This window comes from Eubalaena glacialis, chromosome 12 (genome assembly GCF_028564815.1).
Source record: "Eubalaena glacialis isolate mEubGla1 chromosome 12, mEubGla1.1.hap2.+ XY, whole genome shotgun sequence".
NCBI lineage: Eukaryota > Metazoa > Chordata > Mammalia > Artiodactyla > Balaenidae > Eubalaena > Eubalaena glacialis.
In genome coordinates, this window is record NC_083727.1 from 49,390,778 (window position 1) to 49,417,333 (window position 26,556).

At 38.3% G+C, this 26,556-nt stretch overlaps 1 protein-coding gene across 1 annotated transcript in view; it reads right to left on the reverse strand.

Annotated features, from left to right (window-relative positions):
- Window positions 1-11,641: 11,641 nt before the first annotated feature.
- Window positions 11,642-26,556, reverse strand: part of SLC16A10 (solute carrier family 16 member 10) — a 134,632-nt gene continuing 119,717 nt past the window's right edge. The window contains exons 4-6 of the mRNA XM_061207061.1: window positions 25,351-25,494; window positions 15,033-15,261; window positions 11,642-12,720 (exon numbers count right to left, since the gene is read on the reverse strand). Of these exons, the coding sequence (XP_061063044.1) occupies window positions 12,488-12,720; window positions 15,033-15,261; window positions 25,351-25,494 (606 nt within the window). The 3' untranslated portion in view covers window positions 11,642-12,487. The remainder of the gene's footprint in view (window positions 12,721-15,032; window positions 15,262-25,350; window positions 25,495-26,556) is intronic.

Genomic DNA, 26,556 nt, shown 5'->3' on the forward strand with positions numbered 1-26,556 from the left:
TAAAACCCCAGAAAAACAACCAAATGAAGTGGAGATAGATAGGCAACCTTCCAAAAGAAGAATTCAGAATAATGATAGTGAAGATGATCCAGGACCTCGGAAAAAGAATGGAGGCAAAGATTGAGAAGATAAAAGAAATGTTTAACAAAGACCTAGAAGAATTAAAGAACAAACAAACAGAGATGAACAATACAATAACTGAAATGAAAAATACACTAGAAGGAATCAATAGCAGAATAACTGAGGCAGAAGAACGGATAAGTGACCTGGAAGACACAATGGTGGAATTCACTGCCGCAGAACAGAATAAAGAAAAAAGAATGAAAATAAATGAAGACAACCTAAGAGACGTCTGGGACAACATTAAATGCACCAACATTCGCATTATAGGGGTCCCAGAAGGAGAAGAGAGAAAGGAAGGGCCCGAGAAAATATTTGAAGAGATTACAGTCAAAAACTTCCCTAACATGGGAAAGGAAATAGCCACCTAAGTCCAGGAAGCGCAGAGAGTCCCAGGCAGGATAAACCTAAGGAGAAACATGCCGAGACACACAGTAATCAAATTGACAAAAATTAAAGACAAAGAAAAATTATTGAAAGCAACAGGGGAAAAAAGACAAATAACATACAAGGGAACTCCCATAAGGTTAACAGCTGATTTCTCAGCAGAAACTCTACAAGCCAGAAGGGAGTGGCACGATATATTTAAAGTGATGAAAGGGAAGAACCTACAACCAAGATTACTCTACCCAGCAAGGATCTCATTCAGATTCGATGGAGAAATCAAAAGCTTTACAGACAAGCAAAAGCTAAGAGAATTCAGGACCACCAAACCAGCTCTACAACAAATGCTAAAGGAACTTCTCTAAGTGGGAAACACAAGAGAAGAAAAGGACCTACAAAAACAAACCCAAAACAATTAAGAAAATGGTCATAGGAACATGCATATCAATAATTACCTTAAATGTGAATGGATTAAATGCTCCAACCAAAAGACACAGGCTGGCTGAATGGATACAAAAACAAGACGCATATATATGCTGTCTACAAGAGACCCTCTTCAGACCTAGGGACACATACAGACTGAAAGTGAGGGGATGGAAAAAGATATTCCATGCAAATGGAAATCAAAAGAAAGCTGGAGTAGCAATACTCATATCAGATAACATCGACTTTAAAATAAAGAATGTTACAAGAGACAAGGAAGGACACTACATAATGATCAAGGGATCAATCCAAGAAGAAGATATAACAATTATAAATACATATGCACCCAACATAGGAGCACCTCAATACATAAGGCAACTGCTAACAGCTATAAAAGAGGATGATTATAGATGCAAAAATCCTCAACAAAATACTAAACAGAATCCAACAACACATTAAAAGGATCATACACCATGATCAAGTGGGATTTATCCCAGGGATGCAAGGATTCTTCAATATACGCAAATCAATCAATGTGATACACCATATTAACAAATTGAAGAATAAAAACCATATGATCATCTCAGTAGATGCAGAGAAAGCTTTTGACAAAATTCAACACCCATTTATGATAAAAACTCTCCAGAAAGTGGGCATAGAGGGAACCTACCTCAACATAATAAAGGCCATATACGACAAACGCACAGCAAAAATCATTCTCAATGATGAAAAACTGAAAGTATTTCCTCTTAGATCAGGAACAAGACAAGGATGTCCCCTCTCACCACTATTATTCAACATAGTTTTAAAGGAATTCATATTGGAAAAGAAGAAGTAAAACTGTCACTGTTTGCAGATGATATGATACTATACATAGAGAATCGTAAAGACGCCACCAGAAAACTACTAGAGCTAATCAGTGAATTTGGTAAAGTTTCAGGATACAAAATTAATGCACAGAAATCTCTTGCATTCCTATACACTAACAACAAAAGATCAGAAAGAGAAATTAAGGAAACACTCTCATTTACCATTGCAACAAAAAGAATAAAATACCTAGGAATAAACCTACCTAAGGAGGTAAAAGACCTGTACTCAGAAAACTACAAGACACTGATGAAAGAAATCAAAGATGACACAAACAGATGGAGAGATATACCATGTTCTTGGATTGGAAGAATCAATATTGTGAAAATGACTATACTACCCAAAGCAATCTACAGATTCAATGCAATCCCTGTCAAATTACCAGTGGCATTTTTTACAGAACTAGAACAAAAAATCTTAAAATTTTTATGGAGACACAAAAGACCCCGAATAGCCAAAGCAGTCTTGAGGGAAAAAACTGGAGCTGGAGGAATCAGACTCCCTGACTTCAGACTATACTACAAAGCTACAGTAAGCAAGACAATATGGTACTGGCACAAAAACAGAAACATAGATCAATGGAACAAGATAGAAAGCCCAGAGATAAACCCACGCACCTATGGTCAACTAATCTATGACAAAGGAGGCAAGAATATACAATGGAGAAAAGACAGTCTCTTCAATAAGTGGTGCTGGGAAAACTGGACAGCTACATGTAAAAGAATGAAATTAGAACACTCCCTGACACCATACACAAAAATAAACTCAAAATGGATTAAAGACCTAAATGTAAGACCGGACACTATAAAACTCTTAGAGGAAAACATAGGAAGAACACTCTTTGACATAAATCACAGCAAGATCTTTTTTTGATCCACTTCCTAGATAATGGAAATAAAAACAAAAATAAACAAATGGGAGCTAATGAAACTTAAAGGCTTTTGCACAGCAAAGGAAACCATAAACAAGACGAAAAGACAACCCTCAGAATGGGAGAAAATATTTGCAAACGAAGCAACTGACAAAGGATTAATCTCCAAAATATACAAGCAGCTCATGCAGCTCAATATCAAAAAAACAAACAACCCAATCCAAAAATGGGCAGAAGACCTAAATAGACATTTCTCCAAAGAAGATATACAGATTGGCAACAAACACATGAAAGGATGCTCAACATCACTAATCATTAGAGAAATGCAAATCAAAACTACAATGAGGTATCACCTCACACCAGTTAGAATGGGCATCAGCAGAAAATCTACAAACAACAAATGCTGGAGAGGGTGTGGAGAAAAGGGAACCTTCTTGCACTGTTGGTGGGAATGTAAATTGATACAGCCACTATGGAGAACAGTATGGAGGTTCCTTAAAAAACTAAAAATAGAATTACCATATGATCCAGCAATCCCACTACTGGGCATATACCCAGAGAAAACCATAATTCAAAAAGACACATGCACCCCAATGTTCATTGCAGCACTATTTACAACAGCCAGGTAATGGAAGCAACCTAAATGCCCATTGACACGAATGGATAAAGAAGTGGTACATATATACAATGGAATATTACTCAGCCATAAAAAGGAACGAAATTGGGTCATTTGTAGAGACGTGGATGGATCTAGAGACTGTCATACAGAGTGAAGTAAGTGAGAAAGAGAAAAACAAATATCGTATATTAACGCATATACGTGGAACCTAGAAAAATGGTACAGATGAACCTGTTTGCAGGGCAGAAATAGAGACACAGATGTAGAGAACAAACGTATGGACACCAAGGGGGGAAAGTGGGGGTGGGTGTGGTGGGATGAATTGGGAGATTGGGATTGACATGTATACACTGATGTGTATAAAATGATTAATAAGAACCTGCTGTATAAAAAAATAAATAAAATTAAATTTAAAAATTTAAAAAAGAATTGCTCAACTATGGAATGAGTTTACTTTGCGAAGTAAACAATCTCCTATCATTTTAATTAAAAAAAAAAAAAGCAAGTGAATTTTATCCTGCTTAGGATCAGTAACAATTTGTCATATCCATTCTCTTCCATTTCCCTCCAAAGCCCTCCAATGGCCTGTACGTCTGGTACCTATTTACAGGCATATAAATAATTAATATATTCAATGCATATTGCAAATTTCATGTTTGATGTATAAAATCTATTTAGCACCATTAAACATCAATAGTGATTTGCTTTGTAGTTAGGTCTCATCAAATAATAAACATCTTCTGACTGCAGCCAGTTTTTCTCCAAGTGAGTAATCCACAATAGCAGGGGATTTTTTAAAAAGTTCCAGCCTGGCTCTTGATCATCCCCTGAAATTTTCAGTGAGTAGGAGATCACTTAGTACCAGCTGAATTTAATAAGTTTAATCAGTGTAAGTTAAAGAAGCAATAATGTAAGTCAACTGCCAAAAAAAAAAAAGTATCAAATAGAAATCGTTTTTGGACTATCCGGTGCTTTTGGTTTATTTCTATCTGTGTTCTTTGCCCTAGAGAAATAACAATACCCAAACACACTTGAAATACATATAGGAAGCTTTAAAAGCACACAGCTTATTTCTCTTTTATTCAACACAGACTGTTTCCTTCACTTTAGTAATTTTTCCTTCCCCCCTCTCCCCAGGGAATTTCATAAATATAATCACAAAGCCTTATAGAAATTTGCTAAAATTTTTTTATTGTATTTACTGAGAACATCACATTGTTCCACAGTAAAATGATCTTATCCTCCAAATGATTACAAAGCACTCTTCATTAAAAAGGTTTCGGTTATCTATATTAAATTGCACATTATAAAAAAAATCAGTTATAAATCATACTCTTTAAAAAGAAACATAAGGCAAGTACTAAAATACTGCACACTGATCAAACCCAGCATAATCATTTCACATAGTGATCTATATTTAAACAACTACTGTGCCAAAAATGGCATCCTGTGTAGGAAGGTAGAGAAGCAGACTCACACTGCAGTGTGCAGCATGCACTTGGAATAACTTGGTTTTGATGTCTAAAATAAAACATGTTTTTCTAACTTTGAAAATATGCAAAATAATTTAAAAATTACTTTTCAGGTAAACATTAAAATAAAACAAGTTGACATAAAAAATATCATGTTATACTAGGAGATACTTAAAATATCCAAGCTCTCTCTCAGTAATACTGCAGGGTTCAGTTTGTCATAGCTATAACTTTCAGGCTAAAATAAACTGGTAGGAGAACAAAATGACAAAATGCAAATTTATCAAGCATTGGGCAATGCCTTTATAATCTTACATTTCTCAAACCACAATATTTTAACAATTACATGAGAAGTTATTACTAAAGGGATATTTCAACTCTAGTGTAAATTTTTTTTTAAATTTTTATTGGAGTATAGTTGATTTACAATGTTGTGTTAGTTTCTGCTGTACAGCAAAGTGAATCAGTTATACATATACATATATCCACTCTTTTTTTTTAGACTCTTTTCCCATATAGGTCATTACAGAGTATTGAGTAGAGTTCCCTGTGCTGTACAGTAGGTCCTTATTAGTTACCTATTTTATATATAGTAGTGTGATATGTCAATCCCAATCTCCCAATTTATCTTCCCCCTGTAACTTCAGATTAACAAGCCCCCATTCTCCCTTCCACATACAACTCATGTTAACAGTAGAATGGAATTATCATTAGTTAACAGAGAATCCAGTAATACTCTAGTAGATTCTAAATGTCTGGTTTTCCTAATTAGGAAAATGATAGTGTGTATTATTTTCCTAATTTATATTTTTAAAATCTTCACAAAATAGAGTTAAGGCAAAGTCTATAAAGACAGCAAGGTTAAATAAAAACCTGTGGTCCCCACTTCCTGTGAATACTACTTACAGGTACATTAGGACTCAGAGATCCACGTGGAATTTGGGGTAGAGTTTTAGGTGCGTGTCACACAGTCAGCCACGACCATGATGCTGAGAGCCCTTGATAATCATAGGTCTGAGATTTGCTGACACTGACCCAGACACAGTCCTTTCTAATTTCTTTATGTTAAATCTGAAAGATGCACAGTGATACTTTCAGTGTCATTGTTTTTAAAAAGTAACTCATTGTCCAAGTTTTAAGATTGATGACTCCCAAAACTCTAATCTTAGCCTGAAAAATAGCTTAAAATATCTACTTAAACAAGCTCAATAGAAAGCTATTTTGTATATATATAGAGCTATATGTATAATAAAATATACATAACATTTTTTTCACATACCCTCCGAGTCACAGAATACTTTGAATAGCTAACTTTATGCTAGAAACATTGACCAGGGATTTTTCTTTAAAGGCATTACCTTGGGGGGCTGTGTTCATCATTGAGTTTTCATTTGGTGATCATTTTTTGACTTTCATACTGAACGCCTTCTGTGTTAACAAAAATTGCATACCTCTAAGTAGATTTTGACCTCAGTAATTGTTTTATAGGAGGTTTTTCTCCTCAGACATATATACAAAATGCAACATGCATAATACTGCTAGATCTACACATTTCCTATTGACATATATATTTAAAAAGGAAAAAATAATTTTGCAAGGAACATGAAATTTAGCACCAATCTTGATCTGATCTTTCTCTGGTAGGAAAAAAAGGCACCAAATACAGTCAGTTCATAGCCTCGGGTCAAAATACAGCACTCTTGATAACAAACCCTGGGTCCCTGAAATAATATTCCGATATAGGCTAAATTACGAAAGATATGTTGACCCATTACTGTCTAGCATTTTAGAACATACTATAGAAGATTACATTTGGTGAAGATAACAGTAGAAAAGGTTTATGTGTTTACACCCATATTTAACAAATTGACTCTTCTAATAACTGACAGATACTGAAAAGTATTATCTGATAAAGAATAAAAGTCATGTATCAGAGGTTCCAAAATAGTGTCACAGATCTAATTTGATTTCTAAATGTTTTATATTGATAGTGATATCACTTACATGCTTAGTGACATTCAACTCCAAAATACTCTTCTTACAGCACCCATATCGAAAGGCTAGAAACATCTTTAATTAGATTGGGAACTTGTGGGTTAACTCCTACACTATTGCCACACTCAACGGTAGCATTTTCAAAAACTCCAGCAGGACAAAAATTCATTGCCACGGTCCCTGTTCCACTAGGAAAGGGGTGCCTCTTACAGGAGTTGTTTAACACGTAAGCTGTAAGGTTAAGGCACAAGCATACAATCTCTTGTCAGTGATCATCTTCCTGCCAAAGAAAACACAGATGAAAACGACCTCATCGTCAAGCTGCCAGTGTAATTTGAAAAGCCACTGGTGAAGCATATTAGTAAGTGTTCATTATATAGATTATAAATTTCTTCACTTTTTTCCTTTTTCAGATTATCCACAGGCCACAATAGTTAATATTCCATTTTTGTTCCTTTTAAATCCATTTATCAGAACAAAACACTTAAATTTTATTGATATTTCGACCCCCTTAACAACTTGTATTCCCTTGCCTTTTAATCCCAGAATCACCATTAACTCACTGACTAAGCAAGAATTAAGCTGGATTTTTAGTCAGACGCTGAAAGCTGAGGTAGGTGGACTGCCATGATCAAGTGAGTGTCATGATCAAGCACTTAGAAAGGTTTTATTTCATTCCCACTGTCTTTCCAACATACTAATAAAAGATTGAAATCTTGTTTCATAAATGAGGTAGCCTCCTATTTTATATGTCAAAAAAAAAAAAATAGTACCATGGAGAATTTCCTGGAATGTATAGAGGCCAAGATGATTAATGTTTACTTTAAAAAAATTTAATAATTTTTTTTTTTGGCTGTGCCAGGCGGCATGCGTGATCTTAGTTTCCTGACCAGGGATCAAACCCATGCCCCCTGCATTGGGTGTGCGGAATCTTAACCACTGGACCGCCAGGGAAGTCCCCCCAAATTAATAATTTTTAAAAGGACAAGCTAAATAGACTACTATGTCCCAAATATCAAGGTTTGGGTGATTCAAAGATGTGACAATGAATTGTTTCATGGGTCATAAGGAGTTATCTGATAAAATCCATATTTATCAGGAATTATGATTCTAAGTTATGTGCAGGTTTCATATTTAGCTATGGGCATTTGGCCCTTTATTCTTGAAAATTGTAGCCTATCACTTGTAGTGTATTTATAAAACAAAGCATTAGTCTCTGCCAACAAATAAAGTGATAAAATATGGCTGCTGCTATCCCATTACAGCGAGCCTGGGAGCTGTGTGTGCCTGTTCTCCACCTTATTATTCTTTGCTCCTTCTTTGCCAGCTACAATGAAGTTTTCAGTTAGAAATTTCCCACAGAGTTTTAAATACCTATATAAATTATTCACATATTTTAAAACCATGGACTTAATTAGCTTATACTTTCCACTTGTATCTCTAGACTCTGGGAAGTGACTCTTAATACCGTTCACCATAAAGTGTAACCCAGCCTAAGGCAGGTTCATTAGGAACTGCATCCCAGAGGCCCACTACATTCCAAGGCATCCTCCATGATGTGCTTTCAGGACTATGATTTAGCAAAACTTTAATGGAATATGAAAATCAAAGTTAAAAAGTGAGCTCTCTGAAAATATTTATATTAAGAACTTGACAGTCTTTCCTCTCAAAGCATTTACCTTAAACATTTAAAGTTTTATGTTAGCACAAAAGATGACAATTATATGAAACTTATTACCCCTCCCAGTTTTAATCATGTAATTAAAATTTTTTTCGGTGTATCATTAGAACTCTAAGTTGAAAGCTGAGAGCAAGCCATTCTCCAGGTTACACAAAATTGGATGGCGTTCCATCCTCTGAAATCATAGGGACTGGTAAGCAGTGCAGCTAAGCAACCAGTAGCACTAAGCAAGGATGTTAATGGACTTTTCAGCAGGTTTTTGAAGGATGTGGGGAAGTAAAGGTAAAAATGATAAAGATAATATAAAAAGAGGCATACTAAATGGTCTGAAAGTTTACCATCACAAGGAAGTCCTCAGAGCCACCCATGCTATAGGTTGCCTACCTCTAATCTCATACCACATTTTCTATTCAGTCTTATTTAACATCAAGAGTTATCTGGACATGGGACAGCTTACAAATAACAATGGCACAAATTAAAATGTTAAGTGCAGTTAAAAGGATTATAATTACCAGAAGTAAACATATGTTTACTTTACAACCAAGTGTACATTGACTTTAAAAGTGTGAAGTTGAAGCTAACAGCATTAAAGGTTTCTTTTCCCATACTTGGGCAGAGCCCATGGGATCGTCTGCAAACATGTATAAACAGATAATGCATGATCATGAAATGCAAATGAAGTCCTGTTTCTATTTATGAATAGAATTTGAAGCTTAATGCAAGCACTATGCAGTTTTCAGTGGAAATTACACATCTTGTAGTAGGGCTATAGACTAAGCATTACAACGGTGATCAAACAGATTTATAAATTTTGAATATAGTATCAATAATCTGGGTGGTTTATTATTACTTAAATGGATGCATCCCAGCAATGTCTACTGCAATAAAATTTAACCAGAATGTTTCTGTAAGATCCTTGGGCATCTGTTACAATAATACCCGATCCAGCCTTTCTGTAAAGTTGCTCCCCTTCTTATGCTATTGTTGGCCTCAAATGCCAGAACCTTTTAAATTTCAGTTTGCTGAGTCCTATCAGAATTAGGAGGATGAGATGAGAAAGCAGAGTTCTGTATCTATTCCTTTTTGGGGTTGGGGAGTGGGCAAGGAATAGCAACTTTATTCAGAAAGCCAGCCGAACAAGAAGACGGTGGACTCGTGTCCTGAGAACCATCGCGCCTGAGTTAGAATTCACGCTTCTTTTATACTAAAAGGGGAGGGAGTAAAATCAAACATTTCCTGGTTCTGTTCAGCCTCCGGAGGGGATGTGTTAATTTCTTCCTCCCTGCAGTCATTCACAGGTGGGCCTGGTCAGGATGTTTCCTGTGAGCTAAACAGAGGTATTTTATTTTATTTTTATTTATTTATTTATTTTTACAAACAAAAAAATTTTATTGTATTTGAATTATAATGTTGTGTGAATTTCTGCTGTACAGCAAAGTGACAGTTTGTATCTATTCTTTTAAACAAGTGTCTTGAACAAAAAAAAATGTAGGCTCATCAGGTCACTTTACTGCAATAGTAACACTCTGTTCAGAAATTAGAAAGGATTTACTTTGAAAGATTAAAGTAATATTTCTTGGTCTAAGAAATTTGTGAATATTTTTTATTTTCTTAGTATATATTTTAGACGTTTATAACTATGTGTACCAAACAACATATTACTAAATATGCATTTTATGGAATTTAGCATCTTACCTTTCATACTTTTTAACTTTATACTATTACAGCACAGAACTCCCCATAAGAGTCTATTTTAGTGGAGCCTTTTCAGTGTTATAGATCCTGTTTAATTCATTCCATTAAACTGAAAACTAACATATGTATAATATTATACACAAACAATATTCTGAGATCTAAGTTTTATTATAAATACTTGTCATGTTGCTCTTTTATCATGGAAAATAAGCAAGATCAAGTCTTTGAGTTTCAGATTATTACTTTTCTTCCCCTAAAATCAGAACATTTTGAAAGGAAAAACATTTTGGAGGTCTTTACAAAATAAATTTTCTATTTTAGATCTAGTCTTTCTGTAAAATTGGGGGGTAGTCAGGAGTTTATGCTGAAACTGTAGGAAAAATAAACATAATGGCAGGTTTGATGATTGTACTTAGTTGTATGGTTTTGCTGATTTCAAAAGCACTGATAATAATGAGGAAATAATGTTTTATATAACAGGGCCTGAATAAATGAAGAACCTAATAATGTATTACATTATCATTTCTAAGTCATTTTGTAAAAGCTTAAAATAAGAACATGAAAGGGCAGCATGGTCAAAATGTAGATTTTTTTTTTTTTAATGCACAGAACTTTCAAAAAAACAAATTATCTAAGTCCCCTGAATATGAAATGTGGAAGAATTGGAAGTAGTAAGTTGCAGAATGTCTCCAAGATCAAAATTATTTAAAGTTCTATTAGAAATAAATTCTGTATTTAGTATTTACACTTTGAACCTTCAAGGTTGCAGATGAGAAAGCTGATACTAAGAGGAAAAGTTATTGGGTTTTCTAGATGTGTAATTAACAGCCTCACTTTACTCCTCCCCCTGCCTGCCCTCCTCCCCCATCAACAACTGCAAATCCATATGCTTTCCAGGCATCTCCATCCTCAGCTAGAGACAGGAATGGAAGGACTTTGCCTTTCACAAATGATCGAAGCTGAAAAGAGAAGTAGGGACATAATAGGTTGCATTTCTCTCAGCACAGAGAATTTAGAAACAGGTGGATCCTGGAGGTGCTTTATAAAAAGACAGCATTTTCCCAGGTGAACAAGCTACATTTGAGGAAGATCTAATATACATATGTATTTAGGATTTAAATATGCTTTGCACATTATTAACTTAAAGACCTAAATAAGAAAGAAAAATGTACTAAAATATAATTTCAGGGATGAGGGACGTGTTCTGATGTTTTTTCGATGAGTATGGGTCATGCCATGACTTCGGTTTTAATTTTAAGTCTTTAAAACTCAAATAGCCTTCTTATATTTGTCTGTGTATAAAAATATTTTTTTAAATACAGGCAATGTTAAAGGGGAACACAATAGGATAAGTACATATGAACGCAAATTTTTGCCAGAAAGTTTTACCAATTTGAGCAATTCTTTCTATCAGAAATAGATATTTTCTTCACAAAGATGTTTTTTTCCTATTTGTGCCTAAAACTGCAACTTGATAACATGCTCAGTAAGACTTTGTTTAAATATCAGGTCCTAGTGCAACAAATCAGAAGTCAGAAAAATTCTAAGTTAAAATGCCAGAATATCTTTCAATTCTTCTATTTTACTTTATTGTTACAATTTAAACAAATTCAGAAATCTGGGGTGTTTCTGGCTACTTGAGTAAAACACACTGCAAATCCAAAGGGGAAAAATGTAAATGGAAGAAATGTCTGATTTCTGAACTGTTCTGCCCTTATGAACAGGATCCTGTTCATCTCACACATTGATTCTGAACACCTTGTCAGTACCTGCTCCAAGAAGGTCCCTTGACACTGGAGCAAGTCAGAATAACTTACTTTCAGAGCTTATTTAAGAGCAGGCGAGCAATTTTAACATAGACTTGAGATTTGAGTAGATCTGGTATTATCTAGAATCCAGGCTTAAATTTTGTTTCCAAATAGCAGAAGAAATTAAAACAGAGATACCAAAACTAAAAACACCATGTGAGACGACAAACAATATTTCCAGTCCTAACCAAACTGCAACCCTTTCAATATAGCTTTGAGGTATTTTTAAATATTTGTATAAGCTAAATAGCGTTCACAGCTTCTGAAGTTACTTTTTACTGAGATAGCTTCATACTCTCATAATATTTGACTTTCAGACAGGTTTTCTTGTACATGAAATTGAGTCTGAGTCTCCGGTCTCAGACTCATGGAAATATTAGACAGCTATTCAGTGGCAGAAAATGGTTCTTGTAGTAATAAGGGTTCTATTTCCCGATTATTGTGCTATTCCTAGGATGCGATTAAAAAAATAAGAAATTTGCAATTCATATAAAAGGAAAACTTGCTTAAACTTCTAAAAGCAAGTCCAGTCTGGTGGAGGTATGTAAGACATTAAATAACAGAGTCAGATTCCTTCTTAAAGATTCCAGATGAGCTTGACAACAGAGAGTTCTGGTTCTCCAACATTTTCTCCATCTTTTCTCCTCCAGTGGTTTTATTGATCTCTCTTTGCTTCTTACTATGGATCCATGGGATAAAACAAAGGACAGCACCTCCAATAAGGGGAGGGATTCCAGCGAGGTAGAATGCCACATCATAGGAGCCCAGCTTGTCACGGAGTAACCCTGGGAAGGGAAAAAACTGTCACCAGGAGAGAACAAGTATGGCTCTTGGGGTCTCAGATTAGTCACTCTGGTGGCCTACTGCCAACCTAGTATCTTCATCTCAGCAGGCTATTTCAAACATCTCAGATATCAGACATTTTTAAGGAAATGGGTCTGAAATATAAACCTTTTCTGATATGAGGAAGGAAAAGATCACATTTCTTTAATCTTGTTGCAAGTCTGTGACAGGCCTCTGAGTTTTCCTACCAAGATATTACATGGAAAAAATATTTGCAACCAAGCTTTGGCTTTCTCAAAACCCTTCAGAGGCCATTTGGGATATTCTGACACATGGTGTAAAGGTCCCGTTTTAGCTGAAGGTGGACGGACCATCAAGCTGAAACTTCTCTCATACACACAGACCTCAAAATGTCTACATTTCAAACCTTTCTTGGGCCTGTTTATGAAATAACATGAAACTATTTAAAAGTATAATCCAAAATCATGAAAAATTATAAATCTAAGAGTCAGGATGAAAAAAACTAGGTTGTTAAATACATTTTGGAAAGAAACTAAGGTTTGTCAGCACATGGGAGGAAAATATAAGAATATATGTGTGGTACTCTAATAGATCCTAGGGCTCTGCTTCTAAAAACTGTCAGAATACTCCTTATTTCTAATTTCTCTAACAAAATCCAGATTTAAAAAGTTATCTTAGTGTTTTAAACTTTTACTATACAACCTAAGTTATCTGAAATGTTCTAGGAACACATTGTACTGAATATCTGACTCTGCTAAGTAAACAGCTGAGGATTTGTTCAGGTAAGTACCAACATAAAAAAAAAAAAAAAAAGGTGTACAGTCATTCCAAATAGAAACCTAAAATATACAACATATCTAAATATATGCTTTTCCTATCCCCTGAATCAGAATATTCCACATATAACTGAACCTTTCATCCTTATGAACACAAATTAATATGTTTGGTTGTAATACTAGGAGCCCTCAGAACCTCCTGTTGTTCTTCTGCCTGCTTTGAAAGTTTCCTGTTAACTCCTTCATTCTTGATCTGTTATAGTCACTTCTAGTAGCAAACACCATTTCTGCGAAAGTGCTGCTTGTAATTTGCTGTGGACTTGGAAACCCTAACAAACTAAGCTTGTAAGATGTAAAAATAGTGTATTACCTGGGGGAGAGGGGAAGGACTGGAGGGTTTTCCCTAAAAGGAGACTGTGATCTTTAGAACTTATCTTTTATTTGGTCTGCTCAGTAGTGGTTCTGCTTGCTTGATACATGACTAGGTTCCCAACTGGCAAATTTGCTGATATGTGTGGTTCTGAATATGAGAATGAATTGAACTGAACTTTCACTGAGCCACTCAGATACCAGACACAGATGATAGTACATACATTTAAATTTTATAATAATTTTATCAAATCTTATAATAATTTACAGTGGCACCAACTAATACTGAACGTGAGACATCTTTATACTATCATTCAGAAGATTTCTAAAGGTGAAATTCACATAACATAAAATTAACCATTTTAGTGGCATTTAGTATACTAACAATGTTGTACAACCACCACCTCTCTCTAGTTCCAAAATATTTTCATCACACCAAAAGAAAACTCCACACCCATTATGCAGTTACTCCCTAATCCCCCTTCCCTCCATCCCCTGGCAACCACCAATCTGTTCTCTGTCTCTATGGATTTACCTATTCTGGATATTTCACAGAAATAGAATCATATAATATGGGACCTTTTGTATTTGGCTTCTTTCACTTAGCACATGTTTGAGGTTCATCTACCTGGTAGCATGTATCAGTACAGCACTTCATTCCTTTTTATGGCTGAATAATACTCCACTGTATGGATATACCACATTTTGTTTATCCATTAATCTGCTGATGGACATTTGGGTTGTTTCTACTAAGTGTTATTTTTCATTAACTACTTCTCAGGGAGCTATGATCTCTTACACAAAGCATACATATTTAGAAATCTTTTAGAATCTTCACCTCTTCCTAAAAAGAAATCACACTGCTATTCCTCCAAAACACATACTAAGTGAAATATAGGAACTCTGAAAGCTCAAAGTCCAGGACCTAACTGCTACACATTTCACTGAGTGTTTTAGATATCAGTAAGAATAAGAGGACTCATCGGCAAATTTTTCCAACATGCCATCTACAGCTGGTCTTATTAAAAATGTTATAGATAAGGCACATACAAAGCAAGACACCAGAAACAAATAAATCATAATATATTTAACATATAAGTGAGACTTAGGACCTACAGTAGAAAATGCTATGAATTAATATAATTTACCTGCAATGGGTGGGCCCACAGTCATGGGTATAGACATGAATCCGAGTAGAAATCCAATTGCTTGTGAGACATCCTGGGCACCAACTAACTCAAAGGCAATGGGGGCCATAATGGAAATGAAGCATCCATCGAAGAGACCCATGATGAGACAGACAGCAATGAGGGCCCCAAAGACGCTGCACAGGGGAATCATCATGGACATCAGACCAATGAAGAAAAAGGACAGGACCTAGGACAGACACCACAATGTCAACTCTGCTCTCGGGAAAAGTGAACGTCACGATTACTGAGCAACAGGCTTAGGACTTTGAAGTGGTTACTGGTCAGTCGCCTCCTCAGCCCAGTTCACCTTGATTTTATATACATAATCAACTCCCATAATCATCTCCCCCAAGTTCCCCTAGCACTTTCTCAATATTTCCATTAAGGGACAAGAAGAAAGTAAGGATTTTTTTTTTTTTTTTTTTTGGCTGCATTGGGTCTTCGTTGCTGCACGGGCTTTCTCTAGTTGCGGCGAGCAGGAGCTACTCTTCATTGCGGAGCGTGGGCTTCTCATGCAGTGGCTTCTTTTGTTGCAGAGCACGGGCTCTAGGCGTGTGGGCTTCAGTAGTTGTGGCACTTGGGCTCAGTAGTTGTGGCTCATGGGCTCTAGAGTGCAGGCTCAGTAGTTGCGGCGCACGGGCTCAGTTGCTCCACGGCATGTGGGATCTTCCCGGACCAGGGCTCGAACCCGTGTCCCCTGCATTGGCAGGCGGATTCTTAACCACTGCGCCACCAGGGAAGCCCAAAAGTAAGGATTTTTATATACTTACTTTTCTTTCCAGACTGAAAGCTCTTTGAGATCAGAATCTGTACAAAAGTCATCTTTGAACTATATATTATAAGGTTTAAGGATCTTGTACCTGGTCAGTGCTCAATACATATTTGTTCTTTGAATATCAGCTCAAATTCACTCATCAGACATGATTTAAAAATTTTACCCTTGAAATTGAATGCACTTTACTGGTATTAGTCCTTTGCATAATGAAGATATGCCAGCCAGATCTGTCCTTCACATCACAGAACTTCTAGTTTGGAGAATACAGAGATGTAAGTTTTAGATATTTAAATAATCAATTTAGAATATAGTGCCTGCTAATATTCCAGACATGGTGAGCATAGGTAGATCAAGTGAGAGAGATTAAAATAAGTAACTATGATTTGATATTCTATAAATGTGTACTGAATTTTGATTATTCAAATTCCAAGTAAATTTTGACTGTCAGAGGAAATATATGATGCATAATATGCAGTGAAAACAGTGAACACATTCTGCTATAACATCCTAAGAACTAATTTATATAATCCAGTTTTATTTACAGTGTAAATCAATGACTATTATTACCAAAGAATATTTTCAAACATTATGTCTTTTGATGCTAAGTCATAGACATACCCTATTTAAGCACCCCAGAGTTAAGGCTGAGAAGTATTTTGCACCACTGAACACTTTCATTTTAGCGTTAGAGTAATTAATAGAATCAAACACTTGATTTTCCCTGCCATTTGGTAGCTACTGTGCTATGTTCTGTGTACGGTGCTATGTGAATAACATCTGGTTCCTACCCTTGGGTTGTGGGGAGATGACCATGTAAATAAATAAATGCACATGAAGTGTTCTAGATGTTGCTGTAGTTGTATATTCAAAGTATGGTGGGTACAAAAAAGGAAGGAGTGGCCAATTCAATAGCTTTTTTTGGCAAAGAACTAATTAAAATTGGATCATTCACTCATTAGTGGAAGAAATGTTTTAAAAAGAATCAGCGTTCTTAAAACGTATTCATATAATAGCAACTATTATTTATTTAATGTTTATGAAATGCCAGGCATTTTTCTAAGGACTTTAGATTGTGATTCTCATAACAATTTTATGAGATGGGTACTAATGTTTTCCCCATTTTACAGATGAAGAGAATGATGCTGGGAGGTTTAGTAACCCTGGATGGAGCCAGCCTGGAACCCATGGTCTGCCTGGGCAGTAGGTAGCAGGGAACGATGGAACAATTTCCAGAGGGTACCCTCCGATGACAGTGGGGCTGGGGAGGAAGGGAGAGGCCACATAAAGCAGCCATCTGGATCACCGTCTTCATCTGCTCTGTTTTTCCCAGGACCCACTAGGCACGTCTATGGCATACCAAGCTTGGTTGCACGCCTCAGGGCAGCCCCTCACAACCTTAGTGCACATCAAGATCACCTGAGGAACAGGGATCTGGGAACGGTGATTTTCACAAGCTCCCCAGGTGACTTTGACACAAGTTGTCCACTGACGCCACAATAAGAAACATACTCTTGAAAAAGGTTTTAAACTCCAAGTTGGTCACTTTTTGACAACATCATATGATATAGCTGAGTCAATTTTTCTTCTTCATTATTAAAATATAGCTTTATGGTAGAATTATAATTAGTTTAAGACTCTGAGTTGGCTATTTGAAAAATAAGTCTGGCACTTCACATTTTCTAAAGAAGATAATCTCCACATTCTGATTTTTTATGTTCTGCTTAAACATCTTTTTCTCCAATCCAATTTCCCTCAAAGCGTAAGCATAATTTCTTAGTGGTGGGTAATTACTGGGTTTGCAGCCTATAGATTGGAAAGAACTAATAAGGCTCAGAGGGACAGACCAGGTTCTAGCTCTCTGTGACCTTGATAAAAAGACTCCCTGATGCTGCCCATCTACACAAAAAGAGATTTAAAGATAAATCAGAATGTAGAAAGTGGGTTGAAACTAGCAAGTAAGTGAAGATTTGAGTTATTTTTATTCAAAAACTAATAAAGACAAATCCTAATATTATTAATTAGATACATTTTTACTCTATCTACAAACACAAAAGGAGATAAATACTTGAATCTTAGAAATGTATCTATCATTACAAATTCCAGAGAACCTGGAGTAAAATGTTAGGACATCATGGGGCCAGATGCAATGGGTTTAATTGGTAAAGCCGTATACCAAATATTCCCAACCACACAACTGTAATTCTACTAGGTTAGCTTTCAATGTGCTTCCTGTTCTTTTACTATTTTGTTCAGAACAAATCTCTTCCAAGGTAAGACAACCAGAGTGACTGTTGAAAGCTTAGCACAAAGTCATTTTTGCTCAATAAACAAATGTTTTCTTGGACCAATTTATGTAACATGAGACCGAGGCACCTATGGTAGTTATCCTGATCTTTCTATCCATTTTTGGCCCCTTCAAATTTTTGTTCTTTGGTCAGTTTTGTAAGAAATCATATAAGAGGGGCTTCCCCGGTGGCACAGTGGTTAAGAATCCGCCTGCCAATGCAGGGGACACGGGTTCGAGCCCTGGTCCGGGAAGATCCCACATGCCGTGGAGCAACTGAGCCCGTGCGCCGCAACTACTGAGCCTGCACTCTAGAGCCCATGAGCCACAACTACTGAGCCCAAGTGCCACAACTACTGCAGCCCACCTGCCTAGAGGCCATGCTCTGCAACAAGAGAAGCCACCGCAATGAGAAGCCTGCACACCGCAACGAAGAGTAGCCCCTGCTCGCCGCAACTAGAGAAAGCCTGTGGGCAGCAACATCTTCGCTGCCTTTTGCCAACGCAGCCAAAAATTAATTAATTAATTATTTTAAAAAAGAATTGCTAGTGTATAGATACACAATGGATTTTTTAAAAAAAGAAATCATATAAGAGTTTCAAATTTATTATTATATATTTTGAGCATATTACTTAATACTTTACCTGACTGCAAGTTCTCCTTTTCTCAATTCAAATTATGTTAATTTATAATCTCTTTTTCAAATATTTAAAACTGTTAAATTTTAATAACAATTGTTAAATAAAAATTATTAGTTGTTATTTAAAAGTAAAATTTCTTGGTTTTTCTTTAAGAATTGAATTTATAGAAATTTACACATTTATTCTTTAGCATTTCTCAGAAAATACCTAGCTACTTCTGCCTTATTTGTAGCTATAGTAGTGAGAAACACTGCTCTTTCTCAGCAGATGTAACTACCCCAAATGTAGCTAAATTAGGAGGTAAGCAGGCCAAGCTGGTGAGGACATACATATTCCCCACATGCAGGGACATTTGAGCCACAAGGAGCACAGGCCAAGGTTTAGCACACTGCGTGTAGGAGGTTCATCACTTCCCAAAACATCTACTGATCTGTAGATACTAGGCCCCAGTTTGAAAGGTGAATAAATTTAGTATTACATACAATCTTTTTTCCACACCAAACGCAGTAGCTCTGGTTAGATTTAAATAAGAGATTCAAAGGTTCCTAATCCTCTTCTAGGCTCTGGCACTGACATTTAATAAGGCATTGACTGTTGAGATGTCTTCCTTGCTTTTGTTTCTTAAAACCATACAAGGAAATATCTTCTGTCATAATTTAACAGGCTCTAGAAGAATAACCCCCCGCTTAAGTTAGTTTATGTACCTAAGAACAAACAAACAAAAATGTGTGTTTTTTGCTATTACCGTTCCCATTTCTGTCACAAAGAGAGCATTTTTAGAGAACTGTCAGGGGAAGTTTTGCTCAGGAATCTAAGTATATGACTGAAGAGGAAAAATGAGCTGCACCTGAATAGCAGAAGGCACTTTCGGAGGCAGGCGCACAATTGGCCACAGTTAGAATCAAGGGTTGCTCCTATAAATTTATTCACTATAAAGTTTCCAGACTTTCAGAGCCTCTGGCTAGGAACCCAGTAGTTGGCAGCAGCGATCTGCAGGTCCATCACACTAAAGGGAAGTGTTTAGGGCACAGCCAAGTGGCTGGCTTCTTCTAAAGCACACAGTTCTCTGGAAGTGCTGCACAGGGAGTCTGTCCCACTTTCCCCACGGCACGTGAGTACCACCGTTTCTGCCTGGAGGGGGAACTGGCCCCAGTGCCACAGCCCAGGCGAGAACAGAGAATCATCGTCTGATTCCTTATTCAGGCTGGGGAACTACTAACTATTTGGATACCATTTGGGAAATAGCTTATGTTTGGGAAAGCATGTACCTTTATCCCAATGTATCTTTAGGAAAACATAAAATGCTAAAAGGGAACAAAAAGCAACAACAGCAACAACAAAAAAAAGAAAACTGGACAACGCTGATCAGTTCATTCTACTTCAACCAGAAGAGGAAGCTTACACAGGAAGTTGGATCCAAAAGTAATTAATTTTTCTAAATTACAAAAAAATTTTCTGAATTTCAAAAGTAACTCATGAATACAGTCTTGAAAAATTTCAAACCTTAGAAAAATATATAAAATAATATATGAAAGTCTCCCTTCAACCCCCTCCCACCCTCAACCCATTCCCACTTTCCTCGTCAGGAATAACCGCTCAACAATTTGGTGAGCCTCCTAGACCTTTTCTGTGTACACACATGTTGTTTGGGTTTGTCTGCTTTACATACATGGATATGACGTCCACACTTCAGTATGTCCATGGCACAGAGAAATCTGACACGATGGGAAAGTGATCTAAACCCAAAGTTTTTTATTCTGTCATTAGAGTTACAACTTCCAAACCTTTGAAAATTTCACACTTTTGAAACAGTTACATATTAAACATACAAATCTGCAGTAATTTAATGGTGACTAGAAAGACAGGTCTGTGAAGTTAAGAAAGATGGCTGAGAAGATACCAGGACACAGCCTTTCCTCTCCTAATAAAGTACTCCAGGAACCCTTGCAAAGATTTTCTTTAACCATCATTATTCTATATAATGCAGTTCGGTCATCTCTTTGCTCGGCATTTAGAATTGTTAGGCTGAAAATACCTGGAACCCAGGACCCTGATGGAAGTTTAAATTCAGAACTCTTAAGCAGAAGTGTAAGATATATTCCTGAACTCTGTTACCTATAAGCAAAGATCCCCAAATCAGGATAACTAAGGTCTCCTTCTTGATACCTGTTCCAAACCAGGATCTGCCTCAGTATTTAATAGAATACTAAAACAATAAAAGCAAGGATCTATTAATGATCCACTCCGGGCGGGCACTTTAAATAAGCTGTCACCGGGACTTCCCTGGTGACACAGTGGTTAAGAATCTGCCTGCCAGCGCAGGGGACACGGGTTCAAGCCCTGGTCCGGGAAGATCCCACATGCCGTGGAGCAACTAAGCCCGTGCGCCACAACTACCGAGCCTGTGCTCTAGAGCCCGTGAGCCACACCTACTGAGCCCGCGAGCCACACCTACTGAGCCCACGAGCCACAACTACTGAAGCCCACGCGCCTAGAGCCCGTGCTCCGCAACAAGAGAAGCCACCGCAATGAGAAGCCTGCGCACCACAACGAAAAGTAGCCCCCGCTCGCCGCAACTAGAGAAAGCCTGTGTGCAGCAACGAAGACCCAACAGCCAAAAATAAATAAAATAAAATAAATAAATAAATTTAAATAAATAAATAAGCAAGCAAGCAAGCTGTCACCATGAGTCCTCACACAGCCCTCTGCCAAATCTAGAGACAAGTCATATCACACTCCAGAGCCTGTGCTTTTCTACTCTGCAGCCTCCCAAACCCAAGATGACTGTGCCCCAAAAGTAGACCATGTGGGAGGCTGTGAAGTGTGTTCTGGGCCCGGAGGCTACTCAGAATCCGTGTGATGGGGACAGAGAGGGAGGGGAACTGCCGTGGCCCCACCAGGCTGAGCTGTAACAGACGAAAGCAGGGAGCAGGCATGTCTGAGAAAACACAGCACCAACGAAAGGCAGGAGAGGAAGGTAAGCAGCAGAAGCATTCCAACCCTTAAAGGCCGCCAAAGGGCGGACAGCCAGGCAGGGAGAGAGGGAGAGGGAGAGAAGGAAGAATAAGCAAACAGGCAGAGCTGGAGTTGGTCGCAGCAAAGAAAGAGCCAAGAATCAAAACCCACACTGAACGTTTGGGAGTTGGGGCAGGGAAGCCAGGAAAAAGGAGGGACAGAGCCGGGTGGTGAGCCCAGCCGCCTGCGTGGGGTAGGCCTGCGTTGGCCCCTGTGCTGTCGGTGGCTCCCAGCAGCACAGGACACACTGAAGGCCGCCTTTCTCCTCCGCGGGCCTCCCCGGGCTGGACTGCAGTCATCTCGCCTGTGACTCAGCCCGTACTACCAGGTGCTACACACACTGCACCACATTTGGATGAAAAAAATCAGATGCGACCTAAAAGAAGCCAGGCTGTGACTAACCTTTCATCCAAAACGAAATTACTGATTCTTAACGCACTGCCGTGTAACTGCAGACCAAACATGGGACAAGCTAGGAAAGGCTATATTTTCTTTCATAAATCACATGAAATACTAACATATGTGCCCCCAATATGTTGTAAGTGACCCGACTGCCCTGCCTGTAGGGGGAAACTTTCTAAAGTTATAGTTGTTCCGGAGTAAAGTGCTGATGTATAAAACATACCATGACTTCATCCATCACAGCACCTTAGTCTGGGCCCCCATCGCCTCTACCCGGACACAGTATTGGCCTCCTAACTGGTCTCCCTCCCTCCAGCACTCCTGCTTCCCTCCCAGTAATACAGCCTCCACACACAGAGCGACCACAGCAACTTTAAAATGTAAAATCATGTCATTCTCCAACAAAGACCTACTACGCTTCAAGTAAAATGTCTGCATCAGGGATTTCAAGGCTCTGTTTAATCTGGGCCCTCCTCTTCCCATGCCCTGCTCTTCCCAACCTCTTCCCAGGCCACTCTCCCTGTCTTCTTGAGTTCCCACTCACACCCAGCTTTCTCCTGCCTCAAGTCTTGCTCCAGGAACTCAGGCACCACGTCTGTCTTGTTTGTATCACCCCCACCAGGGTCTGGGCTGGTGCTTGGGGCACAATGGGCACTCCTTTTTTATTTTAATAAATGAAAGGAAGCCAAAAGTCTGTAATACAACCAATTTCCATTAGAGGGCTCCCTTGACACTTGAGAACAAGACAATGTTCTGCTAAGTGTTAGACAGGGATATCAGCAGTTGGGTATTAATAAAAGGGGGAATGATCCTAACACAGTGAATATTTTAAAAAGTAGCACTCTACCAGCTGTCTGCACTTCCTTCTAGCTGTGTGACCAGACTCCTTCCTGCGGCTCTCTGCCTGGCCCTATACACAAACGCCCACAGTGAGGTAGCCTCTCTGTTCTTCCGTGTTGGCATCCATAAGTGGAAACAGCGACCGTACCTTCCTCAAAGGGCTGGGCAAGGAGGAAAGAAGATAATGTACGTACAGCATTCAGTTCATCATCTGGCACGTGGAAGTGCTCAGTAAATGGTGATGGTTATTACTTCAAATCAATTAAAGGCAATTTATCTGTAATAAATGTCTTTTCCAACCATGTCCTTCGCCCAAGTTCTACCTTTCCTTCAAGGCCCTGCTCAGATACTGCCCCTCATCTCTACAGTGAACAGACATGCTCAATCCCCAGTCCCAAGCCCCCCTTTTGTCTCTCCTTTACCTTCCTTCCACAGCCAAGCCCTTGACAAAGTTGCCTGTATTTCCATTTAATCAGCTGATCATGATCAGTCTTTTGCACCTGCCACTCCACTGAAACTCCCCTCTGCTGCTAAATCCAGTGAAAACCTATTAGTCTTTAACGTGCCTGCCTTCTCACTAGTTACTGACACTGCTGACCACTCCTGCCCCTGGAAACACTATGTGCTTCGCTTTTTTCCTACCAGTCTGGCCACTCCCTTTCGGGGTCCCCTGCACACGCTCTACTCACCCCATACAAGCCCACGAATGCCGAAGTCCCACAGGTCTCTTAGCCACGCTCTCCAACGAGCTCCGAACTCAACTTGGCTTTCCCACAAGCACTACCAACGTAACATGGCAAAAACAAACTCATCATCTTACTCTGTTCTACTGAATTACTGATCTCGATAAAATAGCAAAACCTTCCACTGTTACCTGAGCCACAAATCTCAGACCCAGCTTAGGTGGTTCCACTGATTTCTCATTTCCTGTATCCCTGTTTTACTCCCTGTTTGATCCCAACATCTCTGCCCTGGTTCCTCCTGCCTAGACTATTTCAATATTCTCCAACTAGTCCCTGTGCCTCCGCTTTTTAAAAAAATAATAATAATAGCTTTATTGAAATATAAATTCACATACCAAAAAATTCACCCACCCATTTAAAGTGCACAATTCACAGTGGGTTTTAGTTTAATAACAAGATTGTACAACCATCACTACCATCTAGTTTTAGAATATTTACATCACCCCAAAAGAAACCCCATACCCAGGAGCAGTCACTCCCCATACCCTCCTTCCCCCAGCCACTGGCAACCACTAAGCTACACTTTCTGTCTCTGGATCTGCCTATTCTGGACACTTCATATAAAGGGAACCACACGATATGTGGCCTTTTGTGACTGTCTGAACTCTTGCCCTTCCTCCTCTGCATTCCACCCTTCACAGTCACTAGGTTAAGCTTTATAAAATACAACTCATGTCATGTCCCTCCCTTGCTTAAAATCCTTAATGGCTCCTGGTAGATTTCAGGATACAGTTCAGCCTCTTCTGTGCTCATAAAGGCCGTTCCCAACTTGACTCCTGCCTATCCCTCAGCCAATCAATCTACTATTCTCTCTTTAGTCCATTCAAACATTGTTTCCCAGACCTAACATCTCTTTGCCCATGTGGCTTCCTCTGCTTGCAACAAACACCCTTTTCTGTCTTCCTTATCTATTTAACTATTACTCACCTCTTAACGCTCCGCCAGCCCAGGAAGCCTGCTCAGACCTCCTCCAGTGATTTAGATGCTTTGCGCCTATGTTTCTATGGCACCCATCTAGCATACCATTATTCCACTGTGCTGCAGCACTGCTTTATCTGTCTTCCCAGGAGACCATTAACTACTGAGCACACAGACCACATTTCATCTGTAGCGTTTAGCACAGTGTCTGGCACGGAGGAGTCACTTAAATACTTGTCAAATAAGTGTCGACGTGATCTTGGAATAGCACACCCCACAATACCCAGGAGGCGATCTGCAGTAAAGAAACTCAAAAGACAGGCACACCCCTGAATTTCACAGGGTATTGCAAAAGGCACGTGACTATGAGAACTATGCCAAAAATAAAGCATTCTTAGAAAAAGCAATGGGCAAAAACCATTTTGGTTTGGTGGAGTTCCATGACAAGACAAAGATTGTTGTTTGTTCGCCAATTTCTCATGTTGAAAACCCAAAACTCATAACTGATTTTGCCCTTGAAAAACTGCTTGTAAAAGTTAAGTTCTAGAAAATATTTCTCATTTTTACAGAAGAATTTAAGCAAATAAGTACACATAATGAGCCATTAGGTGATAAGGATAAATTTGCTGGAGGAAAAAAAGGCTTATTAAGAAAGTACCTGTAGATAAACTTTCTTCACACCAGGCACATAATCTGCGATCCGGCCAAAGAGCAGCCGTCCAACTCCTGAAGTGACGCCAATGCACATGAGAACCACCTCTTTATTTTTCTCATCTTGAAACCTTTCATTCACATGTTTCATCTGTAGACCAAAGAGAAAGAAGCCACACTAAATATGGTAGGAAAACTGGACAAGTTTTGAAGCTTTGTACAAATGCCTTTGTGTCTCTACCATGTTATGGACTCTCATCCCCTTCCAAATTCAAATATTTATAAAATTTGTTCTGTAAAAAAAATTTATAAAATTTTTCATGAGAACACATGAAGAAAAGCTAACATGGTTTAGCTTGTTTATAAATGAAATAAGAATTTTTATAAGAGGGTTTAAAAAACATTTTTAATGAAAAGTAACCAGCACACCCTTTATCAGTTACCACTGGCCATGAGCTAAAGGAAGAGACCTTTGAACACACCATGCCACCTTGTCCTCACAAGGTCACCCAAGGATCCAGCCATCATCTGCTCCCCTGAAAGGCAGTTTAAGGCTCAATTCTGGAGTTTCATCTCTTCTAGGAGGACCTGAACCAAACTGAAATAAGTTATACTGGAGCTTACAGGATAAAAGCATAAGGTTCTCGGCCTGAGGATTTGCCTATTTGTGTGACATTAGAACAGAAAAAAATAGAGTCAGTTTAACAGAAAGAAGAAAGGCCTGGAGAGAGAATGTTTGCATTTAAGTCCTGGTTCCATTCCTTGCTAGCCTTGTGACCTTGGGTAAGTTGTTAACCTCTAGGGCCTCAGTCTCCTTGTCTGTAAACTGCAGACAGCAACAGCACTTCAAGAGGGTGCTTGTGAGGATTAAACAAAATACCTCTGTAAAGAACTTAGTGCCTGACACACAGTTAAGAGTGATATTAATTTTAGCCTTTTTTTTTTAAAGGACCTTTTCCCTCAATTTACAGTCTACTTAGAATAGTGACTGCAAATCTACAACCCAACAATGTTTTAAAAGGAGTGTGACTGGCAGGTGTTATAATGGGTGACAAAACCTATGGCTCAGCACCCACTGTCTAACACAAGCTTTGCTCCCACGGCCCCTAAGTTCCACGCTTTCCACCTCTTGCTCAGCGCTTCCACCTTCTCAGTGATCACCTATTTGTGCTCACAGCAAGGAGAAAAAGCACGTCTGTACTCCCACTGCTTT